The sequence below is a fragment of the Callithrix jacchus genome, chromosome 4 (genome assembly GCF_049354715.1).
Source record: "Callithrix jacchus isolate 240 chromosome 4, calJac240_pri, whole genome shotgun sequence".
Lineage (NCBI taxonomy): Eukaryota > Metazoa > Chordata > Mammalia > Primates > Cebidae > Callithrix > Callithrix jacchus.
The window spans coordinates 39,210,941-39,226,582 of record NC_133505.1 but is presented as its reverse complement, the minus strand read 5'-3'; the positions used below and the strand labels follow the sequence as shown (position 1 = coordinate 39,226,582).

The window sequence follows — 15,642 nt, the reverse complement described above, 5'->3', positions numbered from 1 at the left end:
GGGCCTGAAATGGGGTTTCTGTCTTGTCCCCAATGAAGGCTCTCACAAGGACCTGATGACCTCACTGTACAGGGCTGACTCCCCAAACCCAGGCTCCCATACGTACCCCATCCCCATACTCACCTCTTTCCATTTTGAATAATAAATGTCTGAGTCTGATGAAATGTGTATTTATTATCAGAAGACCTAAGGGTAAGGTCACCTCCCAGCAACTCAGGTCACCTCCCAGCAACTAACACTCAGTCTCCTACCCTTACACAGGAATCCTTCAGGGATGTTCCCTGGGAGGCTGAGGCTGGGGCAAATGGAGAAACAGGTTTTTCAGGTCTTCGTCCTTCCTTCCAGTGTCTCCAGGTGGCACACAAGCCCCAGTGTTTGGAGAAACAACTCCTATCCTAAATTTAGGCCACACCCCTGATGTATTGCCAAGAATAAGGTGCAGCCTGGCTTGAGGGCTCTCCAGAAAGGATCAGAGAGCCACACCGGGATGGGGCCTGAGACCCTGTTTCCTCAGTTTCTCTCAAGTTAAAGTCAGAGGCCTCACCTGGCCTGGTTACTAAGTAGGGCACCAAGAAGCTCTCCTATTACAGTTTTTATATTACCTTTTTTTCTTTTCTTTTCTTTTTTTCCCCCCAGATCCCTGTTCTTTATCTTTTCTTCATTTTTTTAAGATGGAGTCTCGCTCTGTTGCCCAGGCTGGAGTGCAGTGATGCAATCTCGGCTCACTGCAACCTCTGCCTCCCAGGTTCAAGCGATTCTCCTACCTCAGCCTCCCGAGTAGCTGGGACTATTTTTAGTGGAGACGGGGTTTCACCATGTTAACCAGAATGGTCTCGATCTCCTAACCTCATGATCCATCCGTCTCAGCTTCCCAAAGTGCTGGGATTACAGGTTTGAGCCACCATACCCAGACTTTACATTTCTTTTCTCAATTCAAAATAGTCCCATTGGGAGCCAAGTTGCAAATGGGAGAAAGGGGAGCAAACACAGACTCCGGCTCACGAAACCCTGGCAACCCCACTCAGTGAATCTCATTGCTAAGGAAGATTCAACTCAACAACAGGATCCAGGAGCCATGGAGGGCAGATAAGCCATTGTCTTTTGGAGTTTAGTTGGTTAAGTAGTACGCCACTGTAATTAAGCCCACTGTTCCTTGGTAACCCCCAAACTAGAACGTGGATGCCCCATTTTACCCTTTTAGCCCACCTATCAACAAAAGATAGATGCAGTTTTCCAGTCAGCTGCAGAGTGGTCCATAGATTTTAATGGCTCACAGAAGAATGCTTGTCTTCTCATTTTAGATGTTCAGACAACCCTTGCTCCCTTGCTCCCTTCTCTACCCCTACTCCCAGTACCCCCTCCACAGTCCTGGCAAGAGCCAGCCCAGGGCGGTAGCTGCTGCAGCCAAAATGCATGCAGGGGCCACATGGCTTGCCACGGCGCTGTTGCACATGTCTCCAAGGTAGCAGTCCCTGTGGGCTGGATAAGTCACGTCTCCCACCGACTCTGTTTCCACTTGATTGCAATGATGGGCTGCCACGCAGGCTGGATGTTGATGAATCAAGGTCACTGAGGCTGAGAGAAAGAATGAGACTGGGGTGTTGGACTCCTGGCTTCAGGAGTTGCCTTCTGGGGCAGAGCAGATATGATTTCAAGGAGCCCAAAGAGATTTTCTGCCCCCTCAAAAAACACCTCCCTGAAACCAAGTGATCAAAGTTAACAAATTGACATTGTAAATGCCTGATGTGACGCAGACGCAGTGAGAAGGATGCAACATCACTTCTGCGTATTCTTGCTGAAAATGCATGACCTCAATCTCATGGCAAAATATCAGATAAATACAAATCGAGGGACATTCTATAATTTTAGTATATCAAATATATGTAAATGTTTTAAAATCTAAACATGATTTTATTTATTTATTTTTAGAGACAAGATCTTGCTCTGTCACCCAGACTGGAGTGTAGTGGCATGACCATGGCTCATTGTAACTTCAACCTCCTAGGCTAAAGCTATCTTTCCTCTTCAGCCCCCTGAATAGCTGGGACTACAGGTATGTGCCACCATGCCCAGCTAATTTTTTTTTTTTTTTAAATGGAGTCTCACTCAGTCATCCAGGCTGGAGCACAGTGGTGCAGTCTTGGCTCACTCAACCTCTGCCTCCTGGGTTCAAGCGATTTTCCTGCCTCAGCCTCCTTTGTAGCTGGGACTACAGGCAGCGCCCCACGCCTGGCTAATTTTTGCATTTTTAGTAGAGACAGGGTTTACCCATGTTGGCCAGGCTGGTCTTGAACTTCTGATCTCAGGTGATCCGCCTGCCTTGGCCTCCCAAAGTGCTGGGATTACAGGTATGAGCCACAGTGCCCTGCTCCAGCTAATTTTTTAATCTTTTTTTTGAGACGGAGTTTCGCTGTTGTTACCCAGACTGGAGTGCAATGGCACGATCTTGGCTCACCACAACCTCTGCCTCCTGGGTTCAAGCAATTCTCCTGCCTCAGCCTCGTGAGTAGCTGGGACTACAGGCGCGCACCACCATGCCCAGCTAATTTTTGTATTTTTAGTAGAGACGGGGTTTCACTTTGTTGACCAGGAGGGTCTTGATCTTTTGACCTCGTGATCCACCCACCTCGGCCTCCCAAAGTGCTGGGATTATAGGTGTGAGCCACCGCACCTGGCCTTTTTTTTTTTTTTTTTTTTTTTTTTAGAGACAGAGTCTCTGTATGTTGCCTAGGCTGGTCTCAATTCCTGGGCTCAAGTGGTCCTCCCACCTTGGCCTCCTAAATGCTGGGATTGCAGGTATAAGTCACTGCACCGGCCCTAAAAGTGATGTTTTAAACTCCAGGTATAAAATAATTTATCGGGACTCTTCAAATGTGTCAGGGTCATAAAAAACAAAGAAAAACAGAACTGGCCTAGATCAGAGGAGATAAAAAGACATGAGAACTAAATGCAATATGGGATTCTGCTAAATCAAATAAACTCTGTAGATTAGTTAGTAGTATTATATCAGCGTTATTTTGTGATTTTGATAATTGTACTATGGTTATGTAAGATGTTAGCATTAGGAGACGCCAAAAACTTCTGCAATTTTTCTGTCAATCCAAAATTATGTTAAAATAAAATATTAAAATAATGTATACACACACACACACACCCCTCCCTGGTCCTTAGCTAAAGCCGGAAATTCGAAGTTTGCTTTTAACTTTGGCCTTTCAAGGCCAGAGCTTTTCATTTGTGACCTAATTGGCCTATGAGATTCTTTTGGGAGAGTAAGGAGTGGGGGGATGAGGACACAAGGACTGTGGGCCTCTTGGGGACTCCATGCCAGGAGCCAGAAGGGGTACAGACTGCTCTCCTCTGACAGCCACACCATCTGCTCAGAGCCAGACTGAGCCTGGAGGATTCTGGAAGCCAGAAGGATTGACGTGGGGCTGGAGGGAGGAAAGGATGCGGGAAGAGGAAGAAACTGAGGACTCACGGTTTCCAGGTAGCTTGATCTGTTCCAGGCCTGGCTGCGGTCTGCCCTCACCACAAGTAGTCACGGCCTCTTTACAAGAGCTGCTGGAGCTTCCACCGCAGTCCTGGCACCGCATTCGGTTTCCTGGCAAGAGAAAAGAGGCGCTGGACCTGGGTCCTCGGTGGAGCCTGCTGGCAGAAGGCCTGTGCGAGAGGCTGGCTGACTGCCTCCTTACCCAAGGCAGCCCCCAGCAGGGAGCTGAGCAAGATCCCAACAAACTGGGGGTTCATCACAGTCTGCCTGTGTCAGTCTACCCGATTCTACCTCCCGCCCACCCCCTCCGCAGCCCAGCTCTGTCAGCCTTATATCCCTCTTGCCTTCAGCTTTATAGGGCTATAAAAAAGGAGGAAAGAGTCTCCCCTAGCAGGCACCAGGGGCCCCAGTGGGGACAGGGAGGGGCCCCATGGCATGCTCTCAGCATCTTCTGGAGTCCTCAAACTCCTTTATCCTTAGCAGCAGTTCTGAAACTGTGGACCAAGAATCCGTGGGGGTCCCTGAGACCCTTTCACAGGGTCCTTGAGGGGCTTCCTTTTGCAGTTATCCGTGTAAGGTCAGATCTGCTTCATATACTAGACTTCAGTGAAAACAACATATCCCACAAGACTGAATGCAGAAGCGATAGGAAAACCCAGGCCTCTCCCATGAAGCCTGACATTAGATTCACAAAAATGCAAAGCAATGCTCTTCTTCTCACTGTGCTGTGGAGAAATCAGTTATTTTTCACAAAACAATTTTGTAAACATGTAATATTTTATTATTTTTGTTGTTTAAATAAATCAATAAATACCTAAACAATCTGTTTTAATTTTTAATACAGTAAATGTTGATATAACCTCATAAAGAAAATCTCTTCAGAGTCTTAGGTAACTTTGAAAAGTGTAAAAAGGTCCTGAGATCAATGTTTTGTTTTGTTTTTTTTTGTGTGTGTTTGATATACTGAGTTTCTTTCTCATGGGCATGTACCCAGCAAGAACAATGTTTTTGAAAAGAGCTGCTCTCCTGGGTGTGTCTCCCCTGTCCCCACTCCCTGTTCCTAGTCTTACTCCTCCAGGTACATGCTGGATCTGATTCCCCAGATGGGGCCCTCCTCCTTCCCAATCTCTTCGACTCCAGTCTTCTAGGCTCTGCCACACTCCCTACCCCAAATCCTATCCACACCTTCCTTTCTAGTGATTTCTCCCCAGTGCAAGCATATCCGGCCCTCCAGCCCCACCTATGATTATTTCTTTCCTCCAAGGTAGTAAAGCTGGCAGGGATAATTATGGGGTAGGAATATTGAAGCTTGGGGGAATCAAAGGAATCTGAAGCTAGGTGGGGTCCGCCCTTACACAGCTGGGCTTTGTGTGTGTGTGTGGGTGGGTGGGTGGGGGTATTGTTGATTCCACACTCAAACAGATCCAGGCCAGGGCTGTTTAGGAGGGTGACCTTCAGAGACATGAAAGCATTGAGGGGGAAAGACAGAGAAAACAAAGATGGAGAGAAGCTGAGAGAGTCACAGAGCAGCTTGAGACATGGGGAGGGAGGGAGAGGAGTAGGAAGGAAGGCGACAGACACAACTCAGGAGCAGGAGAGGAAGCTAAGTTACAGAGACAACATGCAGAGAGAGCAGAGGAGACCCTCCAGGCAAGGGCAGACTCCTTTTCCGGGGCAGGCTGGCGCCCTGCTGCCTGCTGAGTCAGGCTGGAGAATCTGGTCACGGTTCTGCACCCCAAACTCACTCCCTAGGTGTGTTTGTTTACGAGTTTCTCCCTGTCTTGCTCAAATGCTCCAACTCTACAAATCCCGGGATCTCAGGGTGCAGATCACCTCTCCCAGATTCCTGAGCCTGGGTCTGGCCATGGGCACCTCCAGCATCTTCCTCTGTATCCTGTTCCTCTGTGGAACACTGGGTAAGGGTGGGCTGGGGACCTTCAGGGGTCAGGGGGCTGGGGGCGGGGACAGGGCATGTGGAGGAACCTGAGGGCTGGGGAGGAGAGGGGTGGGAGTGCTGGAAGAGGCTAAGAAGAGAGCTGGGAGAGTGGGGGACTTCAGGGAGGCCAGCCACTGGGAAGGCCAATCTGATGAGGTGGGAAAGGAAGAGTTTCCTTTCAAAGAAATTTGAGAGTAACTGTCGCCTCCTGGCTCCATCTTTGACCCGCCCCGTCTCCCCTGTCCCTTATTTTACCTCTTGCTTCTATGCTGGGCCTCTTGGTCAATGTCAATTTCTATTTTCTTATCTGTTTCTGGCGTGCTCCCGTCCAGACCCCCTCTACCCTCCACCTCCCTGCTCCCTCTACCCTCCACCTCCCTCTGGCTTTTTGTGTCACTCAACATAAATTTTGGTCTCTGATTCTTGTGGCTTCTGATCATGTCTTCGCGACTCTCAATCCATGTACCCCTCTTTCCTCTGTCTGTTTCTGTTCTTGCATCGTCTCCCCTCCCTTCTCTGTGTCTGTTTTTCTACTTCTGTCTGCTTTCCTCCCTTGTTGCACAGCTTCCCTCTCTCCACCTAGTGTGTCACCTCTCTCTGCTATCCCTCTCCTGGATCTGGCCTCTGCCTGCCCCACAAGGAGGGTTTGCCTCTCCCACTTCCCTGATCTCTGCTGCCTCAACAGGTCTCACCATGTCCCCTGCCCAGGGAAGGCTCCGCTGTTACACCTGTGGCTTCGCCAAACCCTGCTACCCTGTTCCCACCGAGTGTCAGGACGATGAAGCTTGCAGTATCAGTATTGGCACCTCAGGTAGGACTCTAGTCCAGTGGCCCTCCTGGTGGCTCCCTACCTCCATCCATCCCACCTTTCCTGCGGCCCCTGCCTCAGTGTGCCTCCTTTGTCCCACAGACCAGAGTGAGATCATCCAGCGGAAAGGCTGCCTCCCAAGGGCCCAGTGCCCTCTGCTGGGCCATGCCACCTACTGGCTGCGCTCCTACACCCTGAGGCACCACTGCTGCGAGCAGGACCTATGCAACAGGGTGGCTTCCCCACGGCAGCTCCCCAGCCTCCTCACCTCCCTGCCCCTCCTCGTGGCCAGCTTCGCAGGGAGAGGACACCTCCTCTACTAGCCTCGATCGATCTGCAGCTCCCAACCGGGGATTCCTTGGCCCTGGAAACACCTGCACAGACACTTTGAGACATGCCCAAGAACTTAATTTTGTACTAAGACATCAGATCTCTCAGCCCAGCACCCTCACAGACCCCTCACAGGGCCTGGGGAGGGACCTGGCCAGCCTCATAAAGAACAACTATTCTGTGTCTTTTATCTTTGCTAGATGCCCATTGCTGATGCCCCATCAGCCCAGATCACTGGCAAGGCAGGCATGTTGATGACATCATGGGTCTCGGGCAAGGGCATCAAAGGGGCATCAGATATGGTGAGTGGGAGAGTCTTGCTAGGAAAGACTAATGTGGTAGGTCGGGAACTCAGGACAGAGGGCTTGGGGATCTATGAAGAGTACCTTTAATAAAATGTCTATCTAGGAGTCCAGTAATACTGCAGATACTGCAGTGTGTGTGTGTGTGTGTGTGTGTGTGTGTGTCTTTGTGTGTGTGCTCTAAGAGCAAACTATAGCTGCTTGTTGGGTTGGGCTGCAGCTGGAGCCTGGACCACGGCACTCCCCTCATCTTCCATCTGTGTCATTCGCGTCCTCTTTCCTGCCAGTGGCTTAGTTTAAGCCCCTGCATCATGAAGGCTTTAGTAGAGACTTCTGAGAAAGCTTTTCTCCATTATGCCCAAGCTTGAGCAGCGACACAAAAGGGCACCTGGTGGAGCTGCTCATGAGGGTGTGGCTGGGAGACCAGCTCGTTTCTGCCTGAGACTGCGGAATGGCAAGGTCGGGAGCATCAATACCCTCCCTCGTTTCACCAGCCCAGACTTGCCCATGGTTCACAGATATCCCAGCATGGCCCTGACCCAATGAATTACACACCCCCCTGGGCCTGCCAGCCCCGGGAGACACTCCCTCTGCCCCAGGAGACACTCCCTCTGCCCCGGGAGATAGGGTGTGACCCCAGGGCAGCAGGGAGGAAGTGCCAGGATGGTAATAGCTGCTCACATGCTCTGAATGCCCCAGTGGAGTGCCACAGGGAGGAGTGTGTGCCTAGGATAAGGAAGAATAAGGAGGCGGCCCCAGGCTGGGAGCCAAGCTCAGGCATCTCTATCCTGACTCAGTTCCCTCCCCTTGCATGTGAGGAAGTTGGGTTGATTGAAGGTGCTTCTTCCCTCTCTTCTTTGTGAGGATGAGACATGGGGCTGGTCTGGCTTAATTTAGAGATGAGTTGAGTTTTCTTTCCATTTTCTCTGCCCCTCCATCCTCCCACTTTGTGCTTCTAGTTTTCTCTCTCTGTCCATCTCTTTCCACTTTCTCTGACTTGAGTCTCTTCCCCTCTCCCTCTTCCCATTTTTCCTATTTGTCCTTCAGCTCCCCTGCAACTGATTCCCCACCACTGCTCAAGTCTCCAGATTCCTGTCTCCTCCCTGCCCACAGCCATCCTCTGCGCCCCCACCAGCAACCTCAGGCTCCCCTCAACCCCACAGTACGACGAGCTCAGGGCTACCCGTCCACTGGCTGCTACAAGACAGGAGACCAAACCTTTTTGTAGGTGACATCACTGAATAATGTTCCTCCTTTCCTTCAGTCCCCACCCTCCCCCATATACAGCTGGGTGGCTGTTGGAGGCCAGCGGGACTGGGAAGCCGAACTCTAAGTCCTGCCCCCCTTGCCGAGGTTGTCAGGGAATCCTGCAGGTGCTAGATGGCCAGTGAGATAGCAGGTCACACTTCCCAGCAGATGTCACCAAGATCACCTGGTCTTGTGGGCAGGTGGGCTGGGGGGTTTTCCAGAGAGACAGATTAAAGATACCTCTACTCTCCACGTCCTCAGGAAGGAAGGCTCCATCCCCAACCCAATCCCAGGCTTTCCTCTTCCATCCCCAGTCCCCTCCGGGATTTAAGCCTCTGTCCCCCAGTTGTTCCTCACCCAAGACGGGCCAAGTGGATGTTCTCATAGACCTGGATTTCAGGTTTGAACTGAGGAATCGAGGCATCTGGGGAGAAGGAGCCATCAGGGGTACAAAAGAGAAGTCAGCAGACAACTTAGAGCCCTGGTCCTTGCCCAATCCCAGAGGAGATGGGGTACAGAGGCAGAGTACAAGCCTAGGCCTTTGCCTCACACCCACATGCTCTCTTCTTCCCTCAGGGAGGGAGGGACTCACCTCTGCCTTGAGCCCCATGGACCCTCTGCCTCCAGAGCACGATGCTGAGGGCCAGGATGATGACTCCCTGGCCCATTGTGAGCAGTAGCATCAGAATCCAAGGCATGTCCCAGCCCGTGGAAGGGGTACAGATGGCAGGAGAGGCATCCATGGAGGCTGTAGTAAAGGCCAGACCTGAGGGATGGGAGGAAGGCAGTGAAGGGGCCTGTCCCTGTTCCCCAAAAAGAGGCTTCCCCTCCATAGTCTGGTGGGCACTTCCAACAGAAGACTTTGTAAGCTTCCCTGCCTACAGTATCCTCCACACTACTCTGCCCCTTTCCAGGCCTCTCACCCTCACCCCTGGGCTAACAAATAGAGAATGGCGGTCAGGCCTGGTGGCTCACGCCTTTAGGAGGTGAAGGCAGGCGGATCATTTGAGGTTTGGAGTTCAAGACCAGCCTGGTCAACATATGATGAAACCGTGTCTCTACTAAAAATATAAAAATTGGGGGTGGTGGCTCACATCTATAATCCCAGCACTGTGGGAGGCCGAGGCTGGAGGATCACCTGAGGTCAGGAGTTCGAGACCAGCCTGACCAACATGGAGAAACCCCGTACTAAAAATACAAAATTAGCTGGGCGTGGTGGCACATGCTTGTAATCCCAGCTACCTGGGAGGCTGAGGCAGGAGAACAGCTTGAACCTGAAAGGTGGCAGAGGTTGCAGTGAGCTGAGATCGCACCATTGCACTCCAGCCCTGTCTCTACTAAGAATACAATTTTTTAATTTTAATTTTTATTTTTATTGAGATGGAATTTCACTCTTGTTGCCCAGGTTGGAGTGCAATGGGATGATCTAAGCTCACTGCAACCTCCACCTCCTGGGTTCAAGCGATTCTCCTGCCTCAGCCTCCCGAGTAGCTGGGATTACAGGTATGCGCCATCACGCCCAGCTAATTTTGTATTTTTAGTAGAGACAGGATTTCTCCATGTTGGTCAGGCTGGTCTCGAACTACTGACCTCAGGTGATCCATCCACCTTGGCCTCCAAAAGTGCTGGGATTACAGACATGAGCCACAGAGCCCAGCCTAATAATAAAATAAAATAAAAAATAGAGAATGGGACCCCATCCTGTCAACTAAAAAAAAAAAAACAAAAAAATAGAGACCATCCTCGTCAACAAGGTGAAACCCCGTCTCTACTAAAAATACAAAAATTAGCTGAGCATGGTGGCGCGTGCCTGTACTCGGGAGGCTGAGGCAGGAGAATTGCTTGAACTCAGGAGGTGGAGGTTGCAGTGAGCCGAGATCGCGCCATTGTACTCCAGCCTGGGTAATAAGAGCGAAACTCCGTCTCAAAAAACAACAACAACAACAACAAAAATATATGTATATAGAATGGAGTGCCCCCTGCTCACACATGGGCAGCCAGCTACAGAGTAGACCGCCAGCCATAACTACACTTTCCCCTCATACCCTTCATAGTAATTCACCCTCTCAAGAAAAAATAGCCAGGTGTGGTAGCTCATGCCTGTAACTCCAACACTTTGGAAGGTCAAGGCAGGAGGATCATTTGAGGCTAGCAGTTTGAAACCAGACTGGGCAACATAATGAGACCCTGTCTCTTCCAAAAATTTAAAAATTAGGGCCAGGTGTGGTGGCCCACGCCTATAATCCCAGCACTTTGGGAGACCAAGGCAGGCAGATCACTGGAGGTCAGGAGTTCGAGACCAGCCTGGTCAAAATGGTGAAACCTCGTCCCTACTAAAAATACAAAAAATTAGCCAGTCGTGGTGGCAGGCACCTGTAATCCCAGCTACTTGGGAGGCTGAGGTGGAAGAACATCCCTTTCCATCTCCTCCCTCAGTTTACCTCCCAGGCTAAAGCTGACCCCTTTGTTGTGAGTCACGAGGCAGCGGATGATTCTTGATCTTCGGCTCCTGGACTCAGGAAGCCCCTCCCCAGGACACACCAAGAGCAGGGCACCCTCATTGCCCCAGAAGGACTGAACACGGCCCCTCACGGGACCCTTCCCTTCCATCCAGGTCACAGAGTCCATGCGTCTGGTGGGGACTACAGAGCACACAAGGACATTGCAGGGGGATCCGTCTGCAGCCTTTGCAGATAACTGGGATCCTGTGGGGGAGAGAAGGACCCCTCAGTTCTTCGCCTGGATTTCCTAGCCCACAGTGGCCCCTGGTCTGCATGCCCTCACTCACCTTTGAGCACCAAGACATCATACACCCTCCAGTTCTGATAGTTGTGGTGCTGACCCAGCACAGCACACCAGTACCGCCCAGCATCTTCCTCCTTGGAGCTCTCCAGCCACAAAGAATAGTTCCCCAGCAGTTTGAGCCTGGATTCCCTTCCTGGTTTTCCAGGGTCTGGGGCTGGCCTGCCCAGTTGGACTTGGGCTACCAGGGTGGTGAAGGAGCCTGCTCCAGGGCTGCGGAACCAAGACAGGTGTCCATCCCCATGTACAGTGAGTGGTGAGGGACATGGCAGCTCCATTGCCTCCCCCGAGGCCACATAGATGGCCTGGATGTTGCCTGTGGGAAGAGAGTTGTATGAGGCCAGAGACCTCCATCAGATCAACAACCCCTCATTTGATCTTCAACCCTGGCTTCTTCCCCTTCTGGGGTCCCCCAGCATGGACCTGGCTGGTGACCACATTTCTCAAGTGACAGCTACAAAAATAAGACAGTTGGGGAGAAGAGGGTAAGGGCTTTCCTCCCCGCCGGCCAGTGAGGCAGTCTGAGGGCAAGAGGGAAAAGGCTGGAAGAGTTGGCAAATGCCCACATCTCTTCTATTCATTTCTACTTTTCTGGAAGCATTAACTCATTCTTCGTATTTTATAAAGGAAACTGCATAACCTGGACCCTCCTCGCCTCTGGATCTTCCCTAGTGTCAGAGGCAGGAGGAGGTCAGTTGGAGTAATTCGATCTTCAAGTCAGATGCCTTCTCCAGGCTCCTAGGAGAAAGAGCAGCAGGCCTTCCCCACCTTGCAAATGGCCAAGGAATTTTCCTACCTTTGCCCCTTACCTGCAGCAGCCTGGGGAGTTCCACATAGGAACAGGAGGAGGAATAGGACCGCCATGGGGAGAGCCTGCCAAGTTCTCTTGCTCCAAGACCTGGTATCCCCAGAGAGGAAGCAGAGTCCAGATAAAGGTCCACACTTGTGGGTCTGGAGGGGATAGGAATGCTGGGTAGATAAAGCCCAGCAGCATGTCTACTAGGGAAAAAGTGACCATCACCTTTTTGTCCTGGAGGGAAAAGGACCCGGTCCAGGCCACTCTGAAGATGACCTTTTTTCTCTTCTGATTCCATATCAGCTAAAAGGCTCAAGTAACAAGTTTCCATGCAGGGAAATGGTCCTGCCTGTCTAGCTCCTGTCCGTCTAGAAGTACATTCTGAGGTCTCTTTCACTCCTAAGAAATGTCAGCCATGAGTTGGGTGGATCACTTGAGGTCAGGAGTTCTAGACCAGTCTGACTAACATGGCAAAACTCTGTCTCTACAAAAAATGTGAAAATTAGACTTGTGTGGTGACATATGCCTGTGATCCCAGCTACTCAGGAGGCTGAGAGGCACCAGAATTGCTTGAACCCGGGAGGTGGAGGCTACAGTGAGCCAAGATCACGCTACTGCACTCCAGCCTGGGCGATAGAGCAAGACTTTGTCTCAGAAAAAAAAAAAAAGAAAAGAAGAAGAAAAGAAATGTCAGCCATGAGTGAAGAAACTGAGTTTTCATGTTGGTTCTCCATAGAACCCAGCACAAGACTGTGTATCCAGTCAGTGTCCTGTAAATGATTTGGAATGACTTTCCCTGTGGTTGTCTAGCATACGGCAGACCTCTCCTGAACCCTTGAGGAGTGTGTTATTACTCATGGAGAAGGCTAACACGGACTGATTCATCCTTCTGAATGGCAAAAACTTTTATTTTTTTTGAGATGGAGTCTCACTCAGGCTGGAGTGCAGTGGCACGATCTTGGCTCACTGCAACCTCTGCCTCCTGGGTTCAAGCAATCCTCCTGCTTCAGCCTCCCAAGTAGCTGGGACTATAGGCACGCGCCACCAAGCCCATATAATTTTTGTATTTTTTAGTAGAAAAAGTGTTTGTTTCACCATATTGGACAGGCTGATCTTGAACTCCTGACCTCATGATTCCCCCACCTCGGCCTCCCAAAGTGCTGGGATTACAGGTGTAAACTACTACACCCAGCTAGCAAAAACTCTAAGGCAGATCATCATGCAGTTATTATAGTTTTAACATGTAATTTATTTATTTTAAAAATTATTTTGACAAAATATTCCATACATACCAAAAACTATATGAAGTACAGCTATATAATGGATAAACTGTGGTATATTAACACAGTGGAACACTGATCAGCAATGAGAATGAACAAACCCAGTGATTTGCAACAAGGTTGAATCTCACAACATAGTGAGAGTAAAAGAAGCCTGGGCAGGCATGGTGGCTCATGTCCATAATCCTAACACTTTGGGAGGCCAAGGTAGAAGGGTTGATTGAAGCCAGAAGTTTGAGGCTGGGCAACAGAGCAAGACCTCAACTCGAAAAATAAAGGCCAGGCACCATGGCTCACACCTGTAATCCCAACACTTTGGGAGGCAGAGGCTGGTGGATCACTTGAGGCCAGGAGTTTGAGACCAGCAGGGCCAACATGGTGAAACCCTGTCTCTACTAAAAATACAAAAATTAGGTGGGCATGATGGCAGGCACCTGTAAACCCAGCTACTCTGGAGGCTGAGGTAGGAGAATTGCTTGAACCTGGGAGGCAGAGGTTGCCGTGAGCCAAGATCACCACTGCACTCCAACCTGGGTGACAACATGAGACTCTGCCTCAACAAAACAAAAATTAGCCAGGCATGGTGGCACACACCTGTAATTCCAGCTATTTAGAAGGCTGAGACAGGAGAATCCCTTAAAACCTACAGGCAGAGGTTGCAGTGAACCAAGGTCATGCCACTGCATTGCAGCACGGGCAACAGAGTGAGACTCTATCTCAAAAAAAAAAATAAATTAAATAAAATTTTAAAAGTCAGATATGACTGGGTGCAGTGGCTCACGCCTGTAATCCCAGCACTTTGGGAGGCTGAGGCGGGAGGATCACAAGAGATTGAGACCATCCTGGCCAACATGGTGAAACCCCATCTCTACTAAAATACAAAAAGTAGCTGGGCATGGTGGTGAGCGCCTGTAGTCCCAGCTACTTGGGAGGCTGAGGCAGGAGAATTGCTTGAACCCAGGAGGTGGAGGTTGCAATGAGCCGAGATCACGCCACTGCACTCTAGCCTGGCGCCTAGCAACAGAGTGAGACTTTTGTCTAAAAAAAAAAAAAAGTCAGATATAAGTCAGGTGCAGTGGCTGGCCAGGTGAGGTGACTCACACCTATAATCCCAGCACTTTGGGAGGCCAAGGTGGGTGGATCATTTGAGGTCAGGAGTTCGAGACCAGCCTGGCCAACACGGTGAAAGCCCCATCTCCACTAAAAATACACACACACAAAACTAGCTGAGCGCATTGGTGGGCACCTGTAAACCCAGCTACTCGAGAAGCTGAGGCAGGAGAATCACTTCAACCTGGGAGGCTGGGATTGCAGTCAGCTGAGATCATGCCCCACTGCACTCCAGCCTGGGTAACAGAGGGAGATTTTGTCTTTTTTTTTTTTTTTTTTTTTTTTGAGATGGAGTCTTGCTCTGTCGCCCAGGCTGGAGTGCAGTTGCTCGGTCTCAGCTCAGTGCAACCTCCACCTCCTAGGTTCAAGTGGTTCTTCTGCCTCAGCCTCCCGAGTAGCTGGGTCTACAGGTGCACACCATAACACCCAGCTAATTTCTGTATTTTTAGTAGAAACAGGGTTTCACCATATTGGCCAGGCTGGTCTTGAGTTCCTGACCTCGTGATCCACCTGCTTCAGCCTCCCAAAGTGCTGGGATTACAGGCATGAGCCACCACGCCTGGCTGAGACTCTGTCTTAAAAAAATAATAAAGTTAGGCCGGGCGCGGTGGCTCAAGCCTGTAATCCCAGCACTTTGGGAGGCCGAGGAGGGTGGATCACGAGGTCAAGAGATCAAGACCATCCTGGTCAACATGGTGAAACCCCGTCTCTACTAAAAATACAAAAAATTAGCTGGGCATAGTGGCGCGTGCCTGTAATCCCAGCTACTCAGGAGGCTAAGGCAGGAGAATTGCCTGAACCCAGGAGGTGGAGGTTGCGGTGAGCCGAGATCGCGCCATTGCACTCAAGCCTGGGTAACAAGAGTGAAACTCCGTCTCAAAATAAAATAAAATAAAGTTAAAAACAGAAAGAAATAGAATATGCCAGGACAGGCACAGTGGCTCACACCTGTAATCTCAGCACTCTGTGAAGCCAAAGCAGGAGGATCACTTGAGCCCAGGAGTTCGAGACCAGCCGGGGCAAAATGATGAGACCTCATAAAATTAGCTAAGTGTGGTGGCGCCAGACTGTAGTCCCAACTACTTGGGAAGCTGAGGCGGGAGGATGCTTGAGCCCAACAGGTGGAGGATCAGGACAATGAGCCATGATTGTGCCACTGTGCTCCAGTCTAAGAAAGAGCTAGACCCTGTCAAAAAAAAAAAAAAAGAGAGAGAGAGAGAGAGTGAAAAGAATACTCCATTTCAGTCAGAGATCTATGCTATGTAAACACTATTCTGAATTTTCTCTTTCTTCTCCACTTGCTTTATCATTACATTTTATGTGTTTTTGAGTCTAATATAATGGTATGTATTCTTTTTTTCTTTCTTTCTGTTTTTTTTTTTTTTTTTTTTTTTTTTAGATGGAGTTTCGCTGTTGTTACCCAGACGGGAGTGCAATGGCACGATCTTGGCTCACCGCAACCTCCGCCTTCTGGGTTCAAGCAATTCTCCTGCCTCAGCTTCCCAAGTAGCTGGGACTACAGGCTCGCACCACAATGCCC

At 50.1% G+C, this 15,642-nt stretch overlaps 3 protein-coding genes across 3 annotated transcripts; 1 reads left to right on the top strand and 2 right to left on the bottom strand.

Annotated features, from left to right (window-relative positions):
• Positions 1 to 1,244: 1,244 nt before the first annotated feature.
• On the bottom strand, positions 1,245 to 3,796 carry LY6G6D (lymphocyte antigen 6 family member G6D). The gene is made up of 3 exons (XM_008994163.5): positions 3,693 to 3,796; positions 3,479 to 3,601; positions 1,245 to 1,575 (listed from the first exon to the last, which is right to left on the bottom strand). Exons 1-3 carry the CDS (start codon positions 3,745 to 3,747, stop codon positions 1,343 to 1,345), a joined length of 411 nt encoding a protein of 136 aa, XP_008992411.1. The 5' UTR covers positions 3,748 to 3,796; the 3' UTR covers positions 1,245 to 1,342.
• Positions 3,797 to 5,321: 1,525 nt separating this feature from the next.
• Positions 5,322 to 6,687, top strand: LOC103792359 (lymphocyte antigen 6G6e-like). The gene is made up of 3 exons (XM_008994165.5): positions 5,322 to 5,406; positions 6,112 to 6,237; positions 6,337 to 6,687. The coding sequence occupies exons 1-3, from the start codon at positions 5,355 to 5,357 to the stop codon at positions 6,555 to 6,557; spliced, it is 399 nt and encodes a 132-aa protein (XP_008992413.3). The 5' UTR covers positions 5,322 to 5,354; the 3' UTR covers positions 6,558 to 6,687.
• A 1,952-nt stretch (positions 6,688 to 8,639) lies between these two features.
• On the bottom strand, positions 8,640 to 11,834 carry LY6G6F (lymphocyte antigen 6 family member G6F). The gene is made up of 4 exons (XM_078368833.1): positions 11,726 to 11,834; positions 10,903 to 11,232; positions 10,556 to 10,819; positions 8,640 to 8,880 (listed from the first exon to the last, which is right to left on the bottom strand). The coding sequence occupies exons 1-4, from the start codon at positions 11,778 to 11,780 to the stop codon at positions 8,687 to 8,689; spliced, it is 843 nt and encodes a 280-aa protein (XP_078224959.1). The 5' UTR covers positions 11,781 to 11,834; the 3' UTR covers positions 8,640 to 8,686.
• Positions 11,835 to 15,642: the final 3,808 nt, after the last annotated feature.